The sequence below is a fragment of the Anomalospiza imberbis genome, chromosome 4 (assembly GCF_031753505.1).
Source record: "Anomalospiza imberbis isolate Cuckoo-Finch-1a 21T00152 chromosome 4, ASM3175350v1, whole genome shotgun sequence".
In the NCBI taxonomy this organism is placed as follows: domain Eukaryota; kingdom Metazoa; phylum Chordata; class Aves; order Passeriformes; family Viduidae; genus Anomalospiza; species Anomalospiza imberbis.
In genome coordinates this window covers 15,350,512-15,376,120 of record NC_089684.1, presented here as the reverse complement: position 1 = coordinate 15,376,120, position 25,609 = coordinate 15,350,512, and the positions used below count along the sequence as shown (strand labels likewise).

The following is a 25,609-nucleotide window of genomic DNA, read 5'->3' as shown; positions in this document are numbered from 1 at the left end:
AGTTTAATTCCTCCAAGGAATCTCTACTTCATTACTGAATCTGATCCATGGTGTATAATTTACTTAATTAATAGATTAGAGGAATACATAGATGCTGGGCAGAACAATAATCTCAGTGTAATAAATACGTATAGGTAAACAGTTATTTGTCAATTAATTAATTAACATATTTAAAAAAAAAAAAACCCATCAAAATCTATTTAGGATTGAATAATGTGACCATTATTGTGATGGTGTGGTCATTGTTTTTCAGACTCACAATACCTAATATTTCCTGTTGAAGGCAATGGGAACTGCATGTTTAAAAATCTGTCACCAGCCACACTGTAAATGACAAAAAAAAAAAAACCTAGAATCAAAACTTCCAAATATTTCAAGCCTATAAATCAGAATGTATATAATTCTTATTGAAATTTCAGTAGTGTTGCACATGAATAGAAATAATATTAAAATTTCATGGAATAATAAATTCAAGTTGGTACATTGTTAAAATAACTTTAAAATACATTTATTCACCTGATAAAGCCCACAGGAATACCATTTGTAAACAAAATGGCCTAACCATGACAATTTGGCACTATAGCAATTGCCAGTTAGCATCCCTTGGGTAACTTGACTGTTGTTTTCACTTTCTCCTCTGAACCTCAATACTTGGCAGAAACAAGCTGCCATCCTTTTCCTGCAGAAAGAAAAATAGCGGAAATTGCCGTTCTGCAAGAAGCCATGGCCCACGGCAGACTAACTGGGGACAGAACACTGTGCATGACAAAGTCAGAGCTGGGTATAAAAGATCTAAACTGAAAAATTCCTGTGCTGTACCCCATGCAAGACGTGTTGCTTCCTTGTTCTCTTGGGGGATTCTCTAATTGCTTCATTACTAATTCTCTAATTGCTCGATCAGAAGATTACCTTTTGTAAGTATTTAACTAAGGACAATGGCGAAGTCTTTCAAAAGTAATTGTACTCTCATAATTTATCAGGGAATCAAATTTAGAGAAAAATTAAGAAAGTAATGGTGTTATTAAATCACAACTTATTTGAAATGGCCTGCACAGAAAAGTTGGTCCTGTTCATACTTTGATACCTTTTAATGGATTGATTTTCCAAATTCCTTTGCAATTTGTAAGTTTCAGGTGATGAAATATCAAACTTTATAATGGAAATTTTATAATGGAAACTTTATAATGGAAATTTTAATTTTTTTTCCTCTTTAACAGAATTTTATTTTCCATATTGAAGAGCTGAAAATCTTTCTGAAAATCTTTAGTTGTCTTTGTACTGTTAAGTTGACCATTTATCTTTGATTTTGGTGAAAAGCTGAGCTATACTCTGAGGTTTTTATACCAGCAAACAGTTTCAAAACACTATTATGAACCTTAATTCCACATTAATTTTGCATCAAAGATATACTGCTGTTTTAGACACCTAATTGAAAAGGGTTTTTTCCTACATGAAAGGTGCCTATGACTTTATTAAGCAGAAAGGAAATTAAATAAAGTAAATACAGTATTTAAAGATATGTATATTGACAGAGTGCAAACAGAAGGAGATCAATGACAGAACAAACAAACTAAAATACAAGCATTCCAAGCCAAAAAGGCATTACACAGATGAGTTAAGAATAGGAAGTATTTTATTATTAACATTTGATTACCCAGAACACCTCATATTGAAAAGCCCAAAGACAAACATGCTCACACAAATCAGAAGAGTTCAGCAGATCAGAATGATTTTAAAAGATAAGCAAGGGCTACCCTATTAACAGCTTACATATTAAAAACCTACAATTATGTGGTGAACTGTCCTTCTAGTTAGAAAGTTAAAAAATATTTTTTAATAAGAAATATAGATGATAACCCCTCAAGAAATATAGATGATGACTGAGAGGGTTTGATAATTTGGCTCAACTGAGTTATCTTACTCTCCTTGGCTACCTAGTCATTTTGGTTTTGTCAGTCAGCAGGGAAGTTCGGTGTTGGTTGCATAGTTAGCAAAAATTTGTTTTCAAATATATTTTAAATCTTAGGGGTTTCCAAGCTTTGAAGACATAGGCCTTTTAAACACTCACATGCAGGCACAATAAGAAAAATAGTGAAAATAAAACACTTGAAAATTCAAATTCAGGAATTGCATTTACTATGCCAACCATTCAATAAACTATGTAGATACTGATTTCTAATAAAATTTCCTTGGCACAGTATCTGTCTTTTTAAAGATGGTCATGATTTCTAAAGGGTGCTTGTCATACTATTAGAAGAATATTTAGAATAAGAGATGTCTACTGACAAACTCTGAAGATAAGTGCTACCAAAAGACACCAGAGCTAGATTCTGAACAATAATTCACCACATTGATTTAATTATCTACACTACACTTAAAATCTCCTATCCTCCTAACACACTCAGATGAGACCAAGAAGTGCTGTAAGGAATGTCAGGGTGGAGTTACTAGAGAGTTCCCCCAAGAAACCCTTTCACAGCTGAAAGGGAAAGGCTATTAGAATCCACCAACCTCCACAGTGCCTGTAGGATTATATGCAGAATTTCTTGGACAGGCTGTGTCATCTGCTTTTAAACCTCCACCTTTCAAGTGCCTTTAAACCTGGTCTTTCATGCATTAAAACATGCCCTTCAATATGAAGATCAGCATTCTATTTCTCCTCGTAAATGATCTTTACTTTTTCTGTTCCTGTGATTTATTGCTCAGCTCAAAAGCAGAGTGAAATTAATAGTCAAGCCTCTGGAAATGTCTTTGGTCAAATAAACTCCCTTCCATTTCCATGTGCTAAGTTCTTTAAATTTTGTTTTGTTTTTAAACAATTACTGTTCTTCAACAACATCAGCCAGCTAGGAGCAAACATGGAAGCAGCCTTCCTGAATTCCTTGTCTACTACCTTAGCCTGAGATAATTGCAAGAACAGATGTGACAGCTTTGTGATTTTCTAGACTTTCCCATGAAAACAAAACTGAAAGCTTTTCAACAACAATCCTGGATTCTTCAGCCAAACCTTTCATCATCATCATTAAAAAGGTTTTGAGCACTTATAGAAGCTAACAAATGACAGCTCATAATCCCCATCTGTAACACCAGAGGCCAGGTACTGCAAAGACAAGACAGGTGCAAATTTTGGAATTCCCATAGTGCTTATTATCTACCCCTTTTTAGAAAGAAAAGGATTTGTCTTAACACCACTACCAATATTCCACATTAATCTTCCCACAAGCAAACTCTTACCCTGAAGCTACTATACAGTGTCATTACTCTGTCAAGAATTTTTCTCCTGGATTTAAAGAGGTGCCTCTACCAACCTGTGGAGCTAGATTGTGCTGTAAGCTATCTACAGAAGCTGCTCCACAGCTGAGTTTATCTCAAATGTCTAGAGCTGTCCCCTTCAGAGCTCTAGCATGTGAAAATTAAATAAAACAAATTGAGAAGTTGCACTCTCCTGTCCCAACATCTTTCATTTCATTTCTGCTTTTGCCTTTTCCTACCAGAATCATAGTAAGAAAATTTAGCGTAGTACACACCACTCTAAGTAGTTACTGCCTGTTTTATTGGGGTGAGGCAATGGATAGGATTGTGGCATGACTAAGACACTAATAATGAACAGGAATGCACGTAAGTGGCATAACTGAAAACTATGGTGGTGCCTGAAACCTAGTATCAAATGTACATTTGCTTTCCTTTTTTTCAGTTAGCAACCATGTCAGACACAATGTCTCAGTGTGATTTGAAAGAAAAAAAAATCAGGACTGTGCCAGTTACACAGGGGATTACTTTCAGAGTGGGATAGAATCACTTTGTTTGGGAATTTGTAGAGAAGCCATCAGCATGCTTTCTCAAAAATGCCAATCCTAAAAATTGGAGAAGTGACAGTCAACTAGATGATTCTATAGTACTTGAAGTATAAAAAAAAAAATGGATTGTTAAAAAAACTTTGGGGAATAGGAAGGTGGTGTTGGGAATTCTTTGTGGGTTTTGTTTGGGTTTTTTTGTGGGATTTTTGTGTGTGGACATTTTGTTGCCTTTTTTTGTTCAGGGTTTTTGGTGGGAAGATGGTTTGGGTTTTTTTTAACCAAACATATCAAATGAAAACTAGCTTATAAAATATTTAGCAAAGGATTAAATGAAAAATTACAAATAATTGAGACACTGCATTCTTTAGAATAGATATGATCAATTAGATTGAACAAATCAACTTGAACCATGACTACAGAAAAATCTTGCAAGACTAAAGGAACATTTGAACATCACTGTGAAATATTTCTGTTGGAGTAGTATCCAAAGCTCCAATTATATTATATAATTGAGTTTACAACTGAAGAGTGACATTTTTATATATATATATAGATTGCTCTTAAGTCACAGCCTGGCTTAAAGGTTTTTTTTTTTTTGTTTGAGGACCCTCATATAAAACTTCAACATTTTTGAGAACAGCAGAGCACACAATATTTAAAATTTACACAAGTAAATGATAGACCACAAAAAACTCATTTCCAAGTTAAATATTCACAAACCTCTCTGCTGAAATGCTATGAGACACTAATAAAGTTTTTAAATACTAAAAAAGAGGCCCATACAACATAAATATTCATTACTAAATGGAAATTTCATAAAAGACTTTGGGTAATTTATAGAGAATGAAGAAGAGAGATTGTCTCATGTATTTGAAATACTCTTCCAATACAATTTGTAAACTTTTTCACTTTTTGGGGTATTTAATTGTTTCCACTGAATCATTCTATGGTCTGCTTTTATCTGGGAGGAGAGAGTTAGTATGTGATCAAAGACATTATTTGGGACAAGGAGAAATAAAGGTTGCCTGTTTATCCTTGACAGATGCATTACCCCATCTCTTATTTATGGTAATAATTTCTGCTTGAAACAAGTTGACAGAGAGTGATCTAACTTGGACATAATGCTGGGGAAAACTAAAGGGAGAGTAGTTTTCATAAGCTCTTGTCCATGTCACTTGTTGTGATTGCCCCTCAATAATTTCTTTCAAAAAAACTCCCCCAAACTCAAAAATTAAAGAATATTAAGAGTTATATTAACGTTCCATAAAAAAACCACTTTGATACTTGCTGAACACTCCTGAATTTTTCAGGAAGAAAACTTGTACAGAATTTTTTGTAAAGAAAACAACACCAAAGCATGACATTTGTGGTAATGCAATTGCATTTAATTTTGAAATTACTGCTAGTTATTTAGAAACAAGAAAATTAGCTGATTTTTCATCTCTTGCCTCAGTGATACAGGATGTGATATTCAATAAATTTCCCAAATCAATGAACTTAAATCTTAGTCAAATATATGATAAATTTGTAAAAAAGTTTAATCCAAGGAAACTAAATTACTTTTTTTCCACAAACAATGAAACAATTTGTTATTCTTTTCCACCTCAGCCACTGCAAGGCCAACATCACAGAAAAATACGAAAGAAATGGTTTATACTACATGTGCTACATGAGAAACTGCATTCAGATTTTGGCCAAAGGGAAAGGAAAAGAACTTGCTATCAGATAAGTATACTCATTCCTTTTAAGAACTAAATGACAACACCAAAATGGTTCAAAATGTCACTCTTCCTTTTAGAGGCTCAGAGAATCCTCGCTGACACCTCAGCTTGTGGAGGTTAAGGATACACTTCTATGGACTTCTGTGCAGGTTCATAATCTTGCTAGATTCCTCTCTAACACTGTCTCTCTGCAAGTCTGCTTCGCACATGTAGATCTTTAAACTTTTTATGATGTCCATGGGACAGAATGAGATATGGTCACAAGAAGAAAAGGCATTATGATTTAATTAGACAGTATGATTTAATTAGACAGTATACTTCAGAGGTTCTTTTGCCTCAAAGTTTTTTTTTCCCCACTACTCATTTTAGTCCCATGGATAATAGCCACTCTCAGTTTGTACTTTTTGCATTTTTTTTTTGTTAACTGAAACATTTCACTCCTATCTGTGTATTTCTGGGTAATACTTAATGTCTCATTTAAGAAATTATCTCATCTAAGATGTTAAGCAAAACCTAAATGCAAAATGGAATCTCCAAGGAAAGAATTAGTTCCAAAACACCTTTGATTTACAATGAATTTTTGCCACGCAAAAGAAAATTAATACATGAAATTTGCACACTGGAGCATCTTTAGTAGCCTGTTCAATTATCCAGACTAAGGTTTCACTGTACCTAATCAGTGGAAAATCTGAACACAGAGGTTTTGTTTTAGAGTCCTTCCCACCACATGAAGGATTTTCACAGTTCCTTTTCACTTCATGTAGAATTGCTAAGTGCTACATAACACTCATCCACTCCCCGACTCTTCCTACCACCTTGGCTTAAACAACCCTGAAATAATTTTATTTCTAAAACCTTTTGACCACTTCTAAAGAGAGTGTAGAAAAAACCTTGTTTACGAGATCAATAATGTCCTTTATGATGTTTCTGGATGGATTTCCAGTTATTGCAGGCACAGTTAAGCATCTCTTCGGCTAGAGCACAGACACGTGAGAAACACAACTGATTGCTGAGAAATCCGGAGACTTGTGATAGGAAGCAAAAGCAGGGTATGAGCTTTCCTCTCTGTTCTAGTTTTATGCACTTTTTCTATTTTAATTTTATTTGCCTGTTTCAATCAACAAGCTAAATTAAAAAGGTTCCACAAAAAAAAAAGTAATATGCCCAATCTTTAAAGAGCAAAGCTTAGCCAATGTGGATGAAATCAAGGAAGTATTATTACATAGTTCTAAAAAGCGTATCTATTTAACTTTCATTACTGCTAAAAGCAAGAGCAATACTAACAAAATACCTGCATCAAAAGGTGAAAAAAGAAAAGCAAACCAAACCAGACCACTCTCTCATATTGACACCCATGTAGCCAAACAGGTATTGCACCAAAGTCCCAAACCACCTGCTAAGTCACTTTTAAATCAGGTCAGTCTTTAGACAGCTTCTTGGAGTTTCATCTTTGCTTGCATAAAAGAGGGTTAAGTCTGTTCTTTTCAAAGATCTTTGGCATGATCTTTGATGACAAATGACATGCTATCATATGCCAAAAAAGAAGGGGAATACAGTCACCCCCAGCTTCAACTTTAACTGGAGCTGCTTTGTTCTGAGTGCCCTGAATAATTAATAACTACTTTGGCAATCAGTCATGCATTCCTTAATGGCACCTCAGGCATCAAGTATCCCATTCACCCGCTTCCCTACTAACAATGGACTTTATTACATCAAGTTTCTCTGCCAAACTTGTAACTGACATAGTTTAAACTAAACAAGTCACTAGGAAGACTGAGGCCCAAATGTATATTGTAAGAGTTTATAAGATTTCCCTCAATTTCATGTGGCTATTATATGGGGCAAGTGAGAAGAAGAGGAAAATAAATGAAATATGGATTGTTTTTGCAATAAAGTTCTAGGAGGGTTTAGGTGGCACAGTGCTACTAAAATACTGACTTTTAATAAATGGATAGCTGGTCAAAACTGAGAACCATCACTAGGCAGCCCTTACTTAAGCAAGCAGCTCACCAGTAAGCACAGAGTGACAGGGCAGAGCATGAAAGAGTGACTGAGAGTAACAGTTGTGCTGAAAGGAGCATAATAATTTTGGAATAACATAAACTATGTTTGCTTAATAGGAATAAGCTTTTTCAACACTTGCTTCCACTTCATGATATCACAGACAAAATTAACTTGTAACTATAAGATAGAGGAAAGAAAGTGGGAGTAAGACCAGAATTACAGAAAGTTCCAGATGCAGCCACGGTACTCAACTTAAAATGGAAGAAATTCAAATTATTAAGATCTAATTAGTTAGAATCTGAAGACAAGTGTCGTGTTTCTCTTGGGGAACATTCTGCTCGTATACAATATCTGCAATGCTTTTATTCAGTGTCTTCAAATCCCACATCAAACCTTTCTAGAGAAAGATGATGGATCCACTGACATTGGCATGTCTGTGAGTCCTTTCTTTAGAGTGACTAAATCCCAGAAATAAAGTGATCAGATCAATAGCCATTCTCCTACTACTTATCATGCAAGAAGTTGGTTTGAAATATAATATACAAAGTAAAAAACAAACAAAAAAATTATATATATACATATACACATACATGTATATGTATACACACACACACATATATATATATATATACATGATGAATTACAGCAGATCTAAACAAAGCCATTTCTCTTGCTCTTTAAAAGACCTGAAAATGTGTCCAGTGCCCCTCACTGTGTGTGGCCTTCAAATACAGAAACAAGCTTGCACTGTTTTATTTCAGTTTTGCTTCATTTCTCCCCAAACAATCTCTCACTTCTAGTCTACCAGGCATCTCCCCCTCCCCACTACTTGTGAAAAAAAAAATGAGCAAAAAAAATTAACTGTTTAGGACCAATTCATGGAACTGAATCTCTTAGTGAATCAGTTATGATTTTACAAGAATTATTTAAAATTTAAGCTCATTTCTATAGCTGACATAGTTTTGTGGGGATTTGGGAGGGGGGCTGTAAATTTTGTTTTCTCTTGAAAAGCTGGATAAGATAACTTTATAGTCATAAAGCAAGCTACTTTTTTTGGCATTGGTTTTAAATTGCTTTAGGTACAAGAAGAAAATTTAATCTTGGAAATAAACAATATCTATTTAATTTACAATCTACTGTCTGAAATGCATAATTGTATTCTGCATGTCTGAAATGTGTAATTGTATTTTGCATTCTGCAAAAAAACATATTTTTTGTTGAAAAAGATCACAGATCTTTTAGTGGAAGATTTAGAAATTAACTGATAAGAAGTTGCTGTACTGCACATTGTGGGACTCATTCCAAATTCTTATGACAGCAAGTGGGCTGCTCTTGTCCCTTGCATGTGTTAGGTGTAACTAATCTGAACATTAAACCATTGTTTTGTGAGTGTTGGTAATTTAAATATTTTAACTGGTTTTCCTATCAAATATGCAGGAATAAACTCAGTCCATTTGTACAGCATGACACAAAAATAATTATACATATACTCCTATTTTCAAGTGCCTTTGTTTAATCAGTTCTACAGACATGGGATCACACATAAGTTAGATAGGTACATAGCAGGTAGGGTTTAATATTAGAGCTGTGACAACAGAATTTGGCACCAGCCCCACAAATAGATGTATTTGTTGATTTTCTTTTACTATTTTCTAAAAGTAAACACGCTTATTACATTCTGCCCTCGGGTGTACTGATGTTTAAACCTGGCCTTATTTCAAGTTTGGAGACTGACATTTTATTTAATTTTAAAGTTTACTACTATCGGGTCATAATATTCGACTAACAAAAGTTATTCTAACTCATAAAAGAGTCAAATATGCAGAGCAAACCTTTAGTCCCTTTAGAAGTAGTTCTTGCTTAGGCATAATTAGTTAAAAATATTTATAGGAAAACAACACACATAAATAAATAAATAAATAAATAAATAAAGCCAGCCAAGTGCATTCTGAGTGAAGCACATGTCAGTGGGGTCACAATATGAATTCTTTTGATCAGTTTTTTATTGAGCTTGGAGATATTTTCCACCAACCAAATACCACAGACCACGAGACTACTTAGGAGATTGAAGGTGAATTATGATGAATTTAACAAAAAATACTCCTTACTCTCTTTAAATATGGAATACCTATTAAAAAAAAAAAATCAACTCCTGTTTTGCTCCATTAGGAGTAAAACCAAGGGTGAGGAATCCTGAGTGGTGTGGGAAATGGGAGGATATGGGCCGAATTTTAAAGGAGTTTTCTGATCCTATAGTCTGGGACTTTCCATCTGAACAAATTCAGAACCCAGCTGAGGTGGTAAAGTACCTGAAAGAGAGGTGCCATGGTAACCCTAAGGCGGAAAGGATCATTGCAGTGAGCTGGGCCCTGGCACATGCTTATCGCACCCTGCTAGACACTGTAGGGCAGCAGACAGAGGAAAGGGAACAGGGAGATAAGTTAGTTACTATCCCAGTCACTCAGGCTGCAGCCAACATCCCAGGCTCCCGGCCAGTAGTTAAACCAGAGAGTAAGCCTCAACCAATGGCTGTTGCTGCTAATACAAGAGGTGGAAAGTGCAAAAGCAAGACTGACCGAAGGGTGGAGGATGATGATGATGATGATCCAAGAGAAGGACCATCACCAAAATCAGAAACCACACCAAATAGCACAGATTCCGGAGCCAATATTGATTCCTTCTCCCTGAAGGACCTTTGAGGCCTAAGGAAGGATTATAGGCGACAGCCCGATGAATCTATAATTAGTTGGCTTTGGGATGCGGCAGGGGAGGCTACCATTCTGGATGGCACTGAAGCGAGGCATTTGGGATCCCTGTCACATGATCCTGTGATCGACCAAGGCATGATGAGGGGGGCTAGCCCTCACAGCCTCTGGGAACGGGTCCTGGACAGCATAGCACAAAGATACCTGTGTGCAGATGACCTCTATATTCAGCAGATACGGTGGAAGACCATAGAACAGGGGATCCAACGCCTGAGGGAGATGGCAGTGGTAGAGATAATTTTTTCAGATGACATAACAACTAGGAATCAGACTTCGTACCGTGTACAACTGTAATGTGGAGGAAACTTGTGTGACTTGGGCCACCTGAATATGCTTCTGCTCTAGCAATAATGAAGTGGGATGAGGTATATGAGACTGTACTCGATATGGCGAAGAAGCTTCGAGCATATGCGGATGCTGTACATGGCCCGACTCATGCCAGAATTGCAGCTGTGGGAACACGACTGCAGAAATTAGAAGACAAAATAGAGGAAAGTCGTAAGAAACTCAGGGAAGAGATTAAGGAGGACCTCCTCCAAATCTCAGCTGTACAAATTAGAGGCCCTGGTATCCAACGCAGACATTCCATTGTTGGGGAGAGAAGGTACACCCCACGAGCTGAGTTGTGGTTCTTCCTACGTGAGTCTGGAGAAAACATGAGGAGATGGGATGGGAAGTCTACTGCTGCTCTGGCACAACGGGTGCGTGAATTGAAGGAAGGTAAGAAAAGGGAAGCAGCTCCAGTTGCCCATAGTCGAACTGTCAGGCATAATGATGACGATAATTTGTCCGATCCCCTTGAAGGAACCTCCAAGACATACGTCTCAGGAAAGAAGGATAACCAGGCTTAGAGGGGCCCTGCCTCTAGCCAGGTAGAGGTTAGGGAAAACCGAATCTTTTGGACAGTGTGGGTTCTATGGCCTGGCACATCGGAGCCACAGAAATATAGAGCTTTGGTCGATACTGGTTCGCAGTGTACCCTAATGCCTTCGGGACATGTGGGAACAGAACCTATTTCCATTGACGGGGGGATCACAAGAATTGACTCTGATGGAAGCTGAAGTGAGTCTGACCGGGAAGGAGTGGCAGAAACATCCGATTGTGACTGGCCCAGAGGCTCCATGTATTCTGGGCATAGACTATCTCAGGAATGGCTACTACAAAGACCCTAAGGGACTCAGGTGGGCTTTTGGAATAGCTGCTGTGGAGGCAGAGGGCATTAAGAAATTGAACACCTTGCCTGGACTGTCAGAGAACCCATCTGCAGTAGGACTCCTGAAGGCAGAAGAGCAACAAGTACCTGTTGCCACCTCGACAGTGCATCGCCGGCAGTATCGAACGAATCAAGATGCTGTGATCCCCGTTCACAAGATGATTCAAGAGTTAGAGAGCCAAGGGGTGGTTAGTAAAACCCACTCACACTTCAACAGCCCCATCTGGCCTGTGCGTAAATCTGAAGGAGAATGGAGATTGACCGTGGATTACCATGCATTGAATGAAGTGACACCACCACTGAGCACTGCCGTGCCGGACATGCTGGAACTCCAGTACGAGCTGGAGTCCAAGGCAGCAAAGTGGTACACCACAATCGATATCGCCAATGCATTTTTCTCCATTCCCCTGGCTGCAGAATGCAGGCCTCAGTTTGCTTTCACCTGGAGGGGCGTGCAGTACACCTGGAACCGACTGCCCCAGGGGTGGAAGCACAGTCTCACCATCTGTCATGGACTGATCCAGACTACGCTAGAAAAGGGTGAGGCTCCAGAACATTTACAGTACATTGATGATATCATTGTGTGGGGAAACACAGCAGCAGAAGTGTTTGAGAAAGGAGAGAAAATCATCCAAATTCTCCTGGAAGCCGGCTTTGCCATTAAGAAAAGTAAAGTTAAGGGACCTGCTCAGGAGATCCAGTTCCTGGGGGTGAAGTGGCAAGATGGGCGGCGCCAGATTCCTACTGATGTCATCAACAAAATCACAGCTATGTCCCCACCAACCAATAAGAAGGAAACACAAGCTTTCTTAGGTGCTATAGGTTTCTAGAGGATGCATATTCCTGAGTATAGTCAGATTGTGAGCCCTCTTTACTTGGTTACCCGTAAAAAGAACGATTTCCATTGGGGCCCTGAGCAGCAACAAGCTTTTTCCCAGATCAAGCAGGAAATTGCCCATGCAGTAGCCCTTGACCCAGTCAGGACGGGACCAGATGTGAAGAACATGCTCTACTCTGGAGCCGGGAACCATGGCCTGTCCTGGAGCCTTTGGCAGAAGGTGCCTGGGGAGACCCGAGGCCGACCACTGGGATTCTGGAGCTGGAGCTACAGAGGGTCTGAAAGTAACTACACCCCAGCGGAGAAGGAAATCTTGGCTGCTTATGAAGGAGTCCAAGCTGCTTCAGAGGTGATTGGTACTGAAGTACAACTCTTCCTGGCACCTTGACTACCCGTGCTGGGGTGGATGTTTAGAGGAAAGGTTCCCTCCACCCACCATGCCACCAGTGCTACATGGAGCAAGTGGATTGCCCTCATTACACAGCGCGCCCAAATTGGGAAACTAAATTGTCCTGGGATTTTGGAGATAATTACAAATTGGCCTGAGGGTCAAAACTTCAGTCTCACTGGTGAAGAGGGAGAAGAGCAAGTGACCTGTGCTGAAGAAGCTCCACCGTATAACCAACTGCCGCCAGAAGACATACGTTACGCTCTTTTTACCGATGGTTCCTGTCGCCTCATAGGAATGAACCGGAAGTGGAAAGCAGCCGTATGGAGCCCCACACGACAGGTTGCACAAGCTATCGAAGGAGAAGGTGGATCGAGTCAACTTGCGGAACTCAAAGCTGTTCAACTGGCCCTGGACATTGCTGAAGCAGAGAAGTGGCCAAAACTTTACCTTTATACTGATTCCTGGATGGTAGCCAATGCTCTGTGGGGATGGCTGAAGAGATGGAAGGAGGCAAACTGGTAGCGCAGAGGAAAACCAATTTGGGCTGCTGAAGAATGGAAAGACATTGCTACCCAGTTAGAGAAACTACCTGTGAAGGTTCGCCATGTAGATGCCCATGTCCCCAGAAGTAGGGCTAATGAGGAACAGCAAAACAATCAGCAGGTAGATCAGGCTGCAAAGATAGGGGAGTTGAAGATAGATCTTGACTGGGAGCACAAAAGAGAGCTGTTCCTAGCATGATGGGCCCATGATGCCTCAGGCCACCAGGGTAGAGATGCCACCTATAAGTGGGCACGAGACCGAGGGGTGGATCTAACCATGGACAGTATTTCTCAGGTTATCCATGACTGTGAGACATGTGCTGCCATTAAGCAGGCTAAGCAGGTGAAGCCCCTCTGGTATGGGGGGCGGTGGTCCAAGTACAAGTATGCGGAGGCTTGGCAAATTGATTACATCACACTGCCTCAAACCCACCAAGGCAAGCGCCACATACTAACCATGGTAGAAGCCACTACGGGATGGTTGGAAACCTACCCCGTGTCTCATGCTACAGCCCGCAACACCATTCTGGGCCTTGAAAAGCAGGTCCTTTGGAGGCATGGTACTCCTGAGAGGATTGAGTCAGACAATGGGACTCATTTTAAAAATAATCTTATTAACACCTGGGCTAGGGAACATGGCATTGAGTGGGTGTACCACATCCCCTACCATGCACCAGCTGCAGGTAAAGTGGAGAGATACAATGGATTGTTAAAAACCACTTTGAAAGCATTGGGTGGGGGGTCTTTCAAGAACTGGGAGCAGCATTTAGCAAGGGCCACCTGATTAGTTAACACTCAAGGTTCCATCAACTGAGCAGGTCCTGCCCAGTCTGAGCCCCTTAATATAGTGGATGGAGATAAAGTCCCAGTGGCCCATGTCAGAGGTTTGTTGGGGAAGACAGTATGGATTAATCCTGCCTCAAGTACAGGCAAACCCATTCGTGGGATTGTCTTTGCTCAAGGACCAGGTTATACCTGGTGGATAATGCAGAAAGATGGGACAACCCGTTGTGTACCTCAGGGAGATCTGATTGTGGGATGATATCATTGTTTGCTGAACATTACCACCATTGTCTGTACGTTAGATCATACAGACATGAGACAGAAGGAAATGTGAAAGTGTCAAAGGTCTGAGCAAATAAGATGGAAGGAAATGTGTATGTGTGGAAGGTTTGAGCACGTGAGATGAAAGTTTTACATTGTGTTCATTAACATGTTCACGATATGGGATAAGGGGTGGAATGTCCTGGGTGACAGGACATTTTCATGCTTTGTATCCCAATCGTGTATTCCTGTTCCCGTGCTCTCAGTTTGTTTTGTCTATAGCCGCGCCTCTCCCCCGGCTGCTTGCTCTGGCTTGCTGCTGCTAGCTTTAGGCCCGCTGTGATTGCTCTGCTCTCTTGCTTTTTTTTTTTTTGTTTTTTCTTTGCTTGCCTTATTTTGCCATTTTCCTATTTTTGTTTTTACCTTCCTTCCTTCCTCCCCTTCCCTGAAGACATCGGACCTGCTTCGGACCTTGATTCGGGAACGTCAAGGAACTCCTCCGGAGTCTGCATTACAGAGAAGCTCAGCACCCTCCTCAGCAGACTGCCCAAGCCGTTTGGCCTCTCCTGGACTTGTGAAAACGTTTGTTGTCATCTCGGGCTGCTTTTCTTGTGTTGGGGAGTGTTTTTTGTTCTTGCTTAATAAACAAGTTTTTTCCACTTTTCCTCCGAGGAAATTCCTCCCGAACCCGGTGGTGGGGGCGGGGAGGAGTTGTGGAGGTTTGTTTCCTTTAAGGGGCTCCTTTGGAGATTTTCCCCTAATTTGTCCTAAACCAGGACATAAAGTTTCAGGACATTATCTCACCCCGAAAATTCTGTAAACATATTTTTGCTATCACAGGTCTTTCATTTCACGAAAATAGTAACAGAAAACTGTTGACAGTGAAATTAGTCACATTTTAGACAATGACTAGTTTAATACCTGTGACTTATAAGCTTTAAGCAACATTCAAGAGAAGATTAAAGTACAGTTTACAAGGAAAATGCAGTGAAAATTTAATATTATGGATTGTCTGGTTTGTCTCTATAATAAAACTACCTAGAATCATGAGATCTCTTCTGTTTGGGAACTAGGTATAATCATATGGTTGAGTATGTCTAATAGCAGCTGTCTAATAAAAACATTAATCTCTTCAGTTTCTTTTTTGTAACTTCCCAATCCTCTTTCAACATCACATTGCTGATTCATAAACTGATCTGTCTTTTTCTCAAAGCTGGAATTCTTTTCTTTTTTTTTTTTTTTTCCCACAGTAAAGTATTAGGAATGCAAACATTATACAGAATTTTCCATGCAAACAACGGAGCCCACAACTTCCTAGTCCAAAGCTATCCAAAAAGAACCACAGGAACACTCCGTTAAAAACAGAAACAAAATGTACAGTTCAGGAAGACAGATTGCACACTATTATTATTATTAAGAAATAAACAGTAATTAATCTTACCCTATTAAAATATTCTTTTGAGCTACCACTTCAAAGATTTTGTATCTTGAAATGTTTCAATCTGAAACATCTTACTTACTGGCATAAGAAGTGTATAATGGATGCAGAATCCAGGTTCAGAAGGAAAATATTCATCAGACACAAATCTTATTCTGATCTGGTTTCCTTTGGAGATTTGTCTGCTTGGCACAGTACTGGAACCACACCAGCGTCCTAAAACAGTGCCATCACTAGGCTCTTCAACTTCTACAAAGTCATACCTGAACAGAAAAGAAAATAAAATGTTTATTTACTGAAAAAATTCTATAAACTTCCTAATTTAACCAATAAACTGACTCTGCATTTTTTTACCACTAAAAGTATGCAGCCAGCTATTTTAAACTTAGCTCCCAAGTTGCTACTGACTTACATACATAATAAAATCATGCAGTGAGGTTAAAAAAATAAAAGCAGAGTTAGCATTTTGAAGAGACCCAAGTGTATGATTTTGCTTCTTGTACAGAAAGCAATTACCACATGTGTGACAGAGCAGAATAAAATCAGAGAAAAAAAAGGCTGTAATTGCCGGAGTGGCACAGTGGAGCATGTGCTGCAGTGTCACCAGCAGTACAGTCCATGCCACCAGGGAAAGTTCAGGGGTTTTTGGTACTGAAAACCTGCTTTCCTGGAATATCAGAGGTGAATAACTTCCTAAAGGTTGTTAAGGCTTAAAGAAACTTGGAAGGAGTTGATGCATATCCCAAGAAGACATTTGTTGAGCAAAAACCTAGACCTCACTGCATTTCAGAAAGAACCTGGTATTGTGGAAATATTGACAAGAAACATATGGGTAGGGAACATTGAGAGAATTAAACATACTAAGTTTGATTCAGTTTCATTGCTTTTAACATGTGGTCTGGGTATCCCGGGGGATCAGTGAACAACTTCAACCAGATCCATGGAAGGTAACTAAGACATGCCAGTCAATCCTCAGTAAGCTTCAGTATAGACAAAGGTCCTCATTTTCCCTGGAAACGTTTAGTGGCTTCCCAAGTCATAAAAACATGGAAAGCCACTGCTCTAGAAGGTACATCTGGTTTCAGTGCTTTAACCTGCTTCATGTCAGTTCCCCAGCCACCCACTGACAGAATAAACACTGAACATTTCAGCTGCATTTTCCCTGATCCAGCTTGAATCCCCCAGAGCCCCAGTGGCAGCAGAGCCCGGTGGTTTGGGAAGGTGAGTGTGTGCTGCTTAAACCAGGGCAAGCACTCGGCTGTTTTCAGCTGCAGCTTCCCCAGCCAAGTTCTTACTTTTAAACCACAGTTTGTATCCTAAGCATGAGCATAACAAACCTCTAAGGAAGTTTTGAGGTTTCTGATATTTTTATGTCCTCTTGCATGTGCAGTCATATATTAAATACATCTCACATAAATCTAAATTTGTAAATAGCAGAGTCTTTTCAAGGGTACAAACAGTCCTACCTCTGATGATAGCAAAGGCTCATATTTTAAAAAAACATGCACACAAACACACTCTACCAAATATGCCAAACTATATTTAATGTGAAAATTATTACCTCATAAACATTTTCTACTAAAGCTTTTTCTGGATTTTTTTTTCAGTAAATCTAATCTTTATAATGATTCCCAGTTCCCTAGTTAGACAGCAGGCAATAAATTCTTGTGTTGCATGTTTGTGCAAGACTGACTCGCACATTTATTATCTCCATTTAAAGTACCACTATTTTTTCCACTTAATTAAAAATGAATGCAATGAATATGCTCATTAACTGTGTTCAAAATCCATTACTGCCATGTACCACAGTTTTAAATCTTGGTTGAACTTATGACACTAATTACTTTATCATTATCTTTTCTCCCCCAAACACAAACTAATTCCTTTAACAGATCCACCAGTGTTTTTACTTTATGATCAAGTATACAACTTATTACAAAGGCAACGTGTACATTAATTGTACTAAGGCCTCAGGGCTCAACACATTTATCAAATTTATTTGGAGTGTTGAGCTTTTTTTCTTTTCAAGATCAGCTTCTGAAATTTCTAAAGATAACATTTTTTATTTTTCACTTCAGAATATGAAATAATTACCTACCTTTCTGATTTTTAAAGGGTGAAATAAGCTAATATTTACATTTATTGACTTAGGTTTAAGATGTTGAGGGGAGTCAGGGGGCCTAGTGCCTCTACCTAACTTGCAGTACTTTTTATTGCACTCTTTGGTCTTCTGGTATACCTGAAGTAAAAGAGAAAATCACATTCCACAGTTTACCTCCTAGACCCTTCAAATAAAAGCTAATTAAATTCATTAGTAGAGAGGTAACCTTGAGGGAAATAAGTAACCTGAAAAACCAAATAAAATTCAGCTTGGATAATGACATTTTTAGCCAATAACTTGATTCCTGTCAGTTATCTAGGCTAAATGTGCTACAAGAGCCTGCCAAAAAGCCTTCTATGAGACTAAAATTCCTCTCATCACACATCTGGACTGATGTCTGAACTTTGTGTAAAAATAACAAAACAAAGCTGTTCAGATGCTTTAGCATTTACATTATTGTGCTACGTAATTTTCAGCTGATGTCACAGAGCTAAGGAGCAGCAGGGACAATAGCACAGCCATGGAAAATTATTTCCCCATCAAGAGAAGCTGGTACTTGAAACACAAGAGAACTAGAATAACCAAGAACTGAGATGCCATTTTTCAACTGCAATGGAGTAAGAAAATGTCAAAATGCATGTTGAACTTACCAATGCAGAAGCCTTCTTTTCTTTGCAGTGTGCAAAGCAGCAAACACAAGCCTCTTTGAAAGTGACTAAAGAAATGCTCTGGTGCTGTATCTGTAATATTTTTTAAATATTACTAAGTAAAATTGATGCCAAAAAGGCAGTCCAATCTCCTTTCCTGGGACTAAAGATGCTCTGGCCTTTAGGCATGATGCCCACAATGCCTTCTGTTATACCTGTTCTTGAAGATCTACTCCCCTCCCCTAAGGCCTGGCTGCCTGGGAACATGGACTGAATTAACAACCTGAGCAAAGACAATTTACTGGAAAGAAGCAAGGAAATAACATAAGCAGCTCAAAGCTTCAGCAGCTTTCCAACCAGGAAATGTATTTTCCAAGGGTATATGTTTTTCTCTCATTTCTTTATGTTTTTCTGTGGTTTATACTGTCATTTCCCAAACATATTCTGACAGGCTGTTTATCTTGGCTTGAAGTTTTGTGACCTTTCTATGGCTTCTCTCTGCTTCCAGAATTCCACAAATATATCAAAAAATGTAAGAAGCAAAAATCCACCAGGTAAAACCCTTTGTCATATCAGTGGTGCTGAACCTTTCCATCTGCATAGAGATGCATGCTAGACAAAACTGTAGAAAGCCCATTAACACAGTTTGTGACAGGTGAAATTTATTCTTCCTTTCCCTTTTAATATAAACAAGTTTCTTTTTCTTTAGCTAAGAAACAAGAAGTTGTTAATAATCCCTTATGGATTTTTTAATAGCATTTTGTGGGGCAATGTAATGTTTCCATTCCAACTTGTTTTAAAGCACATAGAATTCTGAGGTTTTCCTGGTGTTGGCATAGCACACTGACCTGCAGACCCAAAACATCCAAGGTCCTCTGGCAGTTCACCAGACAAACAGTTGTAAAATAGCACTGAAATGGTTTGGACAGCTTCAATTTTGGAAACACTGGAAATTACTAAAAACTGTAATCAGAATTTTAACACCATCATTCTAAAGAAAACTTTAATTCCCTCTTCCACCTCTATTTGAAATAATTTTAATTTCTGCTATTGCAATATTTATATTTCCTATGAAACAAAAGTGTTGGTTTCCATCATTTGATATAACTGTGCTTTTGTATAGACAAAAGTGTGAGGTACTGGTGATACCTTACATAGTCTTCATTTCTTAGATCAATTTCAAATCATATCTGTAAGTAATAATATTGCTCTTTGCAAAATGAACATATTTGCCTATAGAGGAAACCAAGTCCAAACATTTAGCTCGACAATATTTTTTTTCAAAGCTTGGCAGATTCATGTTTATCTGAGTGGAAAAGGGAACACTGGAGCATGACAGAGGCACTCAAATCCATGGTATCTAATAGCAGCTTTGTTATTCCCTGCAGGCCAATATACAGCAAAGATGTGTGATAGGGCAAGAGGAATGCAGAGTTTATGATAAAGGGCAGAGGGAAAATAGGAGGGTCTCAAGAAGGAAGAAAAGGACAGAGTGGCATGCTGGAGTACAGAAAAAAATTTATTCCATGTAAGCAACAAGCCTACAGACATAGCAATACAGTTGTAAAAAGAGAAGCATACTCCATCATGCATTCAACAGGTGGAGAAATTTCTTTTTTAATACCAATACTGCCCCTCTCACTGAGACAAAATTAAGTTTTCCTCAAAGACAAAGGCACAGAATCGAAAGATACATCATGTGAGATGAAAATCAAAATGACACAAAGTTTAAATCATTGGTAATAATGAAACTGCAGGTACTTGTGCACTAGTTTTCAGTTTATGTAAGATGAAATTTTAACTCAGGTATTATTTTTTTAATTTACAATGTGACCACGTCAGGCAACACAACTACCTATTGCCCAAGTTTGCAAGCTTCAGAAGAGCTATTTAATTCCATTGCCTTTCAAATGCATTATTTGACACCATAGTCTTCTGCATTTGTTGCCAGACAGAAATATCTATATTAATGTCAGACTGGCCTGTTCAGGCCAGTCCCCCATTCAGCACAAGATTCCTGGAATTGAAAACCAGTAGCAGTGCACATCAGTAAAAGTTACCTATGAATAATGTCACTTGCCAGATAGGCAGCAAAGAAAAGAACTCAGAAAGCAGATTTCCTGGAGGTACAGAAGGGAGATTGCATCTTGACTGAAATGGTAGCTCTGTGACAGCACCAGCAAATACTCCGTACAGAGTAAAAGTTTAGTAAAGATTATTCTGCTCAACATCATCAGAAATATTTAACTGGGGCTACTTTGGGTGACAGTAAAGTCAGGAACAAAACATTTTTCAAAAACTAGCCAATACAAAATTTTAATTTTTTTAAATATTTCCTCTGGATTTTGTTTTTCCAATATGAATTTCCAAACAGTTACCCAGAGTCATTTGACTGCAGTTCCTGAGGCTCACAACACGGGTGATTTACCCCTATGACTCAACCACTTTAGGAGGACTTGGCAGTGTCTTCTCATGCAAGAGGAAACTCCTTTGGATATCATTACAGATCATCCAACAATTAAGAAAAGACTTACATTCTATGATTTCTGTCATGAAATCATCATGCTTGATGTTTTAACATATAAACAGAGAAAAGATGATGGAACACCAGTGATTTGATGAGAAATAAATTTCCATAGTAGTTTCTGTATTTGCTGATCTTATACACACTGTGTCATAACAGTCACTGGAAAGAAACAACAAACCCAGATATAATCCAAATAAATAACCGATGAGGTCAGTTTTTGTACTCAGAAAATTATGTTTAATTATATACAAACATCACTTCTAGCAGTAGACATCACTTCCAGCCAACGAATGAGCATAAAAGTATCCCCCAAATATCCTGGCCTGCTACATTTTCCATGAAATAAAGATACTAAAGGTATAAACAGAGAACATTTCTAACTGCCATTCCCCAAATATGGATTGTAATTTTTGCGCCAACCTACTTTGAGTACATCTCTTTTAGAATATGCAGTACTGCACATTAGGAACTGCCCTATGGAAACACAGATTCATTCACAAATGTTACATGGTTGCCATGGTTCTCCCTGTTTAATCTTTTCTCACACTGATTAAAAACAGCCTGAAGCTTCTAACACAACCACACAGCTCTCTCTGTATTTCTACCTTGTTATTTAGAATACATAGGGAAAAAAAGTTTAATCCTTAGATTTCAATTCCCTTCCCTTTCACTCAGTGCAAGCCAATTTGATCATAAATATACACTTAACCACACTACAAGTGGAAAGGAAAAACAAGACAGATTTCAAACCCCCAATTCTACTCTTCAAATATTCAAACCCTTTTTATTAAAAGGATGCACTGACTGTTTTATTGGGAGAAATTAACTGCTGTATTACCACACTCCAGTCTACCAGAAAATATATTTTCCATTTTCTGTGGATCAGTACCATGTGAAGGTGACAAATACACATTTTGCAAAGCAACTTTTGTCCCTTGGTGAATGCATTTTTGGACTGCATGCAAAAATAAGAAGCTCAAAGAAATGTATGTCTTTTCCTCAAAACTCCCATTTATATCAAAAGTTTTCTTCAATGCCATTTAATAAACTGTGTATTGTTGAAAACATTTCCCTGATGACTAGGAAGCTGGCACACAACTTTATCTAGGAAATAAATCCTCATGACTGATATCTAAGTGCACTGATAAGCACTTATGTTTCTCAACCATAAGCACATGAATATTCCATAGCCTCTGAAAGTGACATCTGTCTTGTGGGGGCAAAGGAACAAGAATGAGAAATTGCAAACTAGATACATCGGTAAATGTACTTCAGGCTTTGAAACAAAAACAATTTTAGCTTGTTCAAACAGCAAGCTTTCAACTATTTAAGCATATATTAAACTACTGATATGGATTAAGCACATAAACAAGTAATTTCAGGAATACAGAACCACAGAATTCAGCCTCTGCTACAAACTAATTTATATGCATCCAACTTCTATTCATACAGCATTTCAAGCACTTGAATAAGAATCTTATAGAAAGAGACAGTATAATCCTGCAGATCAGAATTGGAGGCAAGGAAAGAAGATATATTTATCCTCATTGTATTACAGAATGACAGTATTCCCAATGCCAGTCAGAAATATGCTTAGCTTTTTTTTAAACACAGATTAAATTTGGTCCAAAAATGGCATGTTATGAGTAGAACAGACATATAAACCAAAAAAGTGCATGACATTTCATACCATCACTATTACTATATAACAAAAAAGAATTTGGGGAAAAAGGGTGAGCTTGGAAAAAATGTAAACATACAAATAAGCCTGCAAATGATGCTCCCGTCCATGTACGTACTTTGGCCTTTATCTTTAAATACAAATAATTAAGTTCTGTGTCGATGAAGATTCCAAGGATTTCTAACACTCATAGTTAATATGCTACAGTTACCTTTTTTCTATCTGACCACAAGTTCTCCTGTAGTCTTTTAAAATACAGCAAATAAAAAAGATATGCCACAAAATTAGAATTTAATTGGAAAGGTTATTTTTCAAGGACTAAAAAATGGGTAACATTTACAAGAAACCCTTTCCTGTGCTGTTTCACCTCTGTCTACTTTGTGCTATTCACTGGACCTCCTTAGTATTCTGCACCAGTTATGAACTAAATAATAACACACACAACAAACAGTGGTAATTTGACAAAGTATTCTTACTGCTTTGTACAGCAGTACTTCTATTATTGGCTTTATCTTCTGCTGTGGAAGGCATTACCTGTTTTATAATTATTATGTTACAATAAAACATTGTGTGGAAATGAACACCAAAGTTCAGGGTCCTGCTGCACTGGACACTAGACTCTCCAAAGCACTTTTGCCTTCATAAAGATGCAGCTGCTGTCTCTCCTCACAGAGTGAATCAGTTTAATAAGTATCCTGCACTGTACAGTACTACACATTCCAGATTTTGGAGAGCTAAATGCCTTACTAAATTTTTCCCAGGACTCCTCTGTAAAGTCTGGTATATTTTATCTTGGGAATTACGGCAATCACAATAAATCACATGTTCCTACTGTACACATCAACATTTTGTAGAAAACCAGTAACTCTAATGGGCCTTAGAGTTCACATTTACAGCCAAGGTTGTAAAGCACTATTTCTAATCCACTAAAAAATTTCTTCCTCTACTCACACTGTTCACAGTGGTCAATGTATCTGTTCCAGATTCTGTGAATGCACAAACACGTATTTTACCATTGTTTTTCAAGCAGCATTAGAAATATTTATTCTAGTATCCCAAAGAGTAATTTCTTCTTTATGCACTCTCCAAGATACTCCAGGATGTAAATCCTGGAATACAGCAATGGCTCGAGTCAATGATGTGCAAACTACTGGCTAAGCAATTTCCTAACAATATCCAAAAGTATAGTTTTGGGTAAAAAAACCCATAGGGAGCACAAGGGGCATTTTAGCAATGTGAAGATTCTGCCAGGGCAGTGCAGGCTGCTTCCCTTCCCCTCAAGCAGCCTCTGATATTAGAACACCATTACATGCCAGGATAAGTTTCTCATATTCTCTTCCCCTCCTCCCACCTACTTCAGAGGAGGCTGGGGCTCTATCTGTGTTCATTTAAATGAAAACACCTTTATTTTCTTTAGCTCACAATAACATATGGCCTCTTGGCAGCTACACCTGCACATAAGATTTACCAATCCAGGACAGAGCAGTTGTCACAAAGTCTGACATTCTGCTTCAGGACAGGCTAGTAATTGCTACTCAAATAGAAGGTGAAAAAACCCTGTAATGAAACAGACCAGTCTGCATGAGCCAGAAAAAAAAACATATTCCCAATCCCAGCAGGAGATCACTTTTCACCTAAGGAGTGTAAGAAGTTTTTTCTCACTTCAGTTTTACTAGTTATAAATTGATGGTCATAAAATTATGCAAATCTGTTTTCAGTCCAGCTACAGTATATGAATCAAAGGGTAATCTGAAGACATATGTCTTAATAATTGGTGCTACAGCGTTGGTCTCCCTCTTCACATACTACTTTCAGAAAATGAGATGTTCTAATAATTTTAGCTCATAAAACCCCTATGATGCTCCCACATGACCACCTAATATTTTTTATAATAATGCGTCTTTCTTTCTGCAGTTTTTGATGCACATGCATCTTCTCAGATGTCCTGATGATCAGACTGATGTAAATTGCATTACATTTTACTTCTACTTTATCCTAATGGAGCAGCATTGAATGCAAGACTGGATTGTTACTAACTTGTCTGACTGAAAATATTTGCTGTCAATGCTGTCTGACTAAAATTGCATGCGAGAAACAAACTTAGTTAAAATATTTGATGATACACTTAAAGAAGCAAGGACAGCGTTTAGGAAGAGGGCAAGTGGAGAAATGTAAAAGGAAAAGCTGCACAACAGGTGAAGAAACACACTGTCCATCTAGGAACAGGACAGTTGGAATGTCTGCTATCCCTGTTTAATCCTGCTTATATGCCTGATGCTAAGTCTAACATCAAAACTGTACTTAGACTTTCATTAATCAGAAAACATCAGGAAGGGAGTGTATGCTATGCTTAAACTGACATATTTAGACACTACACGGGGTAACTTTAGATTATGCTGCTGGTCCTGACTCTGCAGCTTGCAGAGTCTTGTCATCAGGAGCCAAATTGAGCCTCAGCAGAAACTACAGGGGGCTACAGGGTCGGTCTTTGTCCCTGAGCTCAGGTGGTGGTGGTTCACAATATGTTTTTCTGCCCCTGAAAGTAGAGATTTACTTCTGTATTTTACTAAGTGGTAGGGTGAGAGCAGAAGAACTCCATCAATTACAACTGTTGCCAGAACACCCTAGAAAGAAACAAGACCCATCAGTTCCACATTCATATTCAAAGAAAGTAACTTCGGTCTCCACCACTAGAAACACTGTCAACTACGGTAACATAATTTTAGAAGCAATAAATTAGGATTAGGATCATTTACAAAAATATTTTGATAGTGTGGACACAGTTTACTTTATTCAAACAGATTGCTTGAGATTGAGAGGACCAGGAAGAAATTTTAAGAAGCCTAAATTTTTTTTTAAGTCAATAACTCTGGTGTGAAAAAGGAGTAAGGGATTATGTC

At 38.2% G+C, this 25,609-nt stretch overlaps 1 protein-coding gene across 1 annotated transcript in view; it reads right to left on the bottom strand.

Moving 5' to 3' along the window:
- PDGFC (platelet derived growth factor C) overlaps window positions 1-25,609 on the bottom strand; it is a 125,386-nt gene that overhangs the window by 23,002 nt on the left and 76,775 nt on the right. The window contains exon 3 of the mRNA XM_068187214.1: window positions 15,836-16,016. Within this exon, the coding sequence (XP_068043315.1) occupies window positions 15,836-16,016 (181 nt within the window). The remainder of the gene's footprint in view (window positions 1-15,835; window positions 16,017-25,609) is intronic.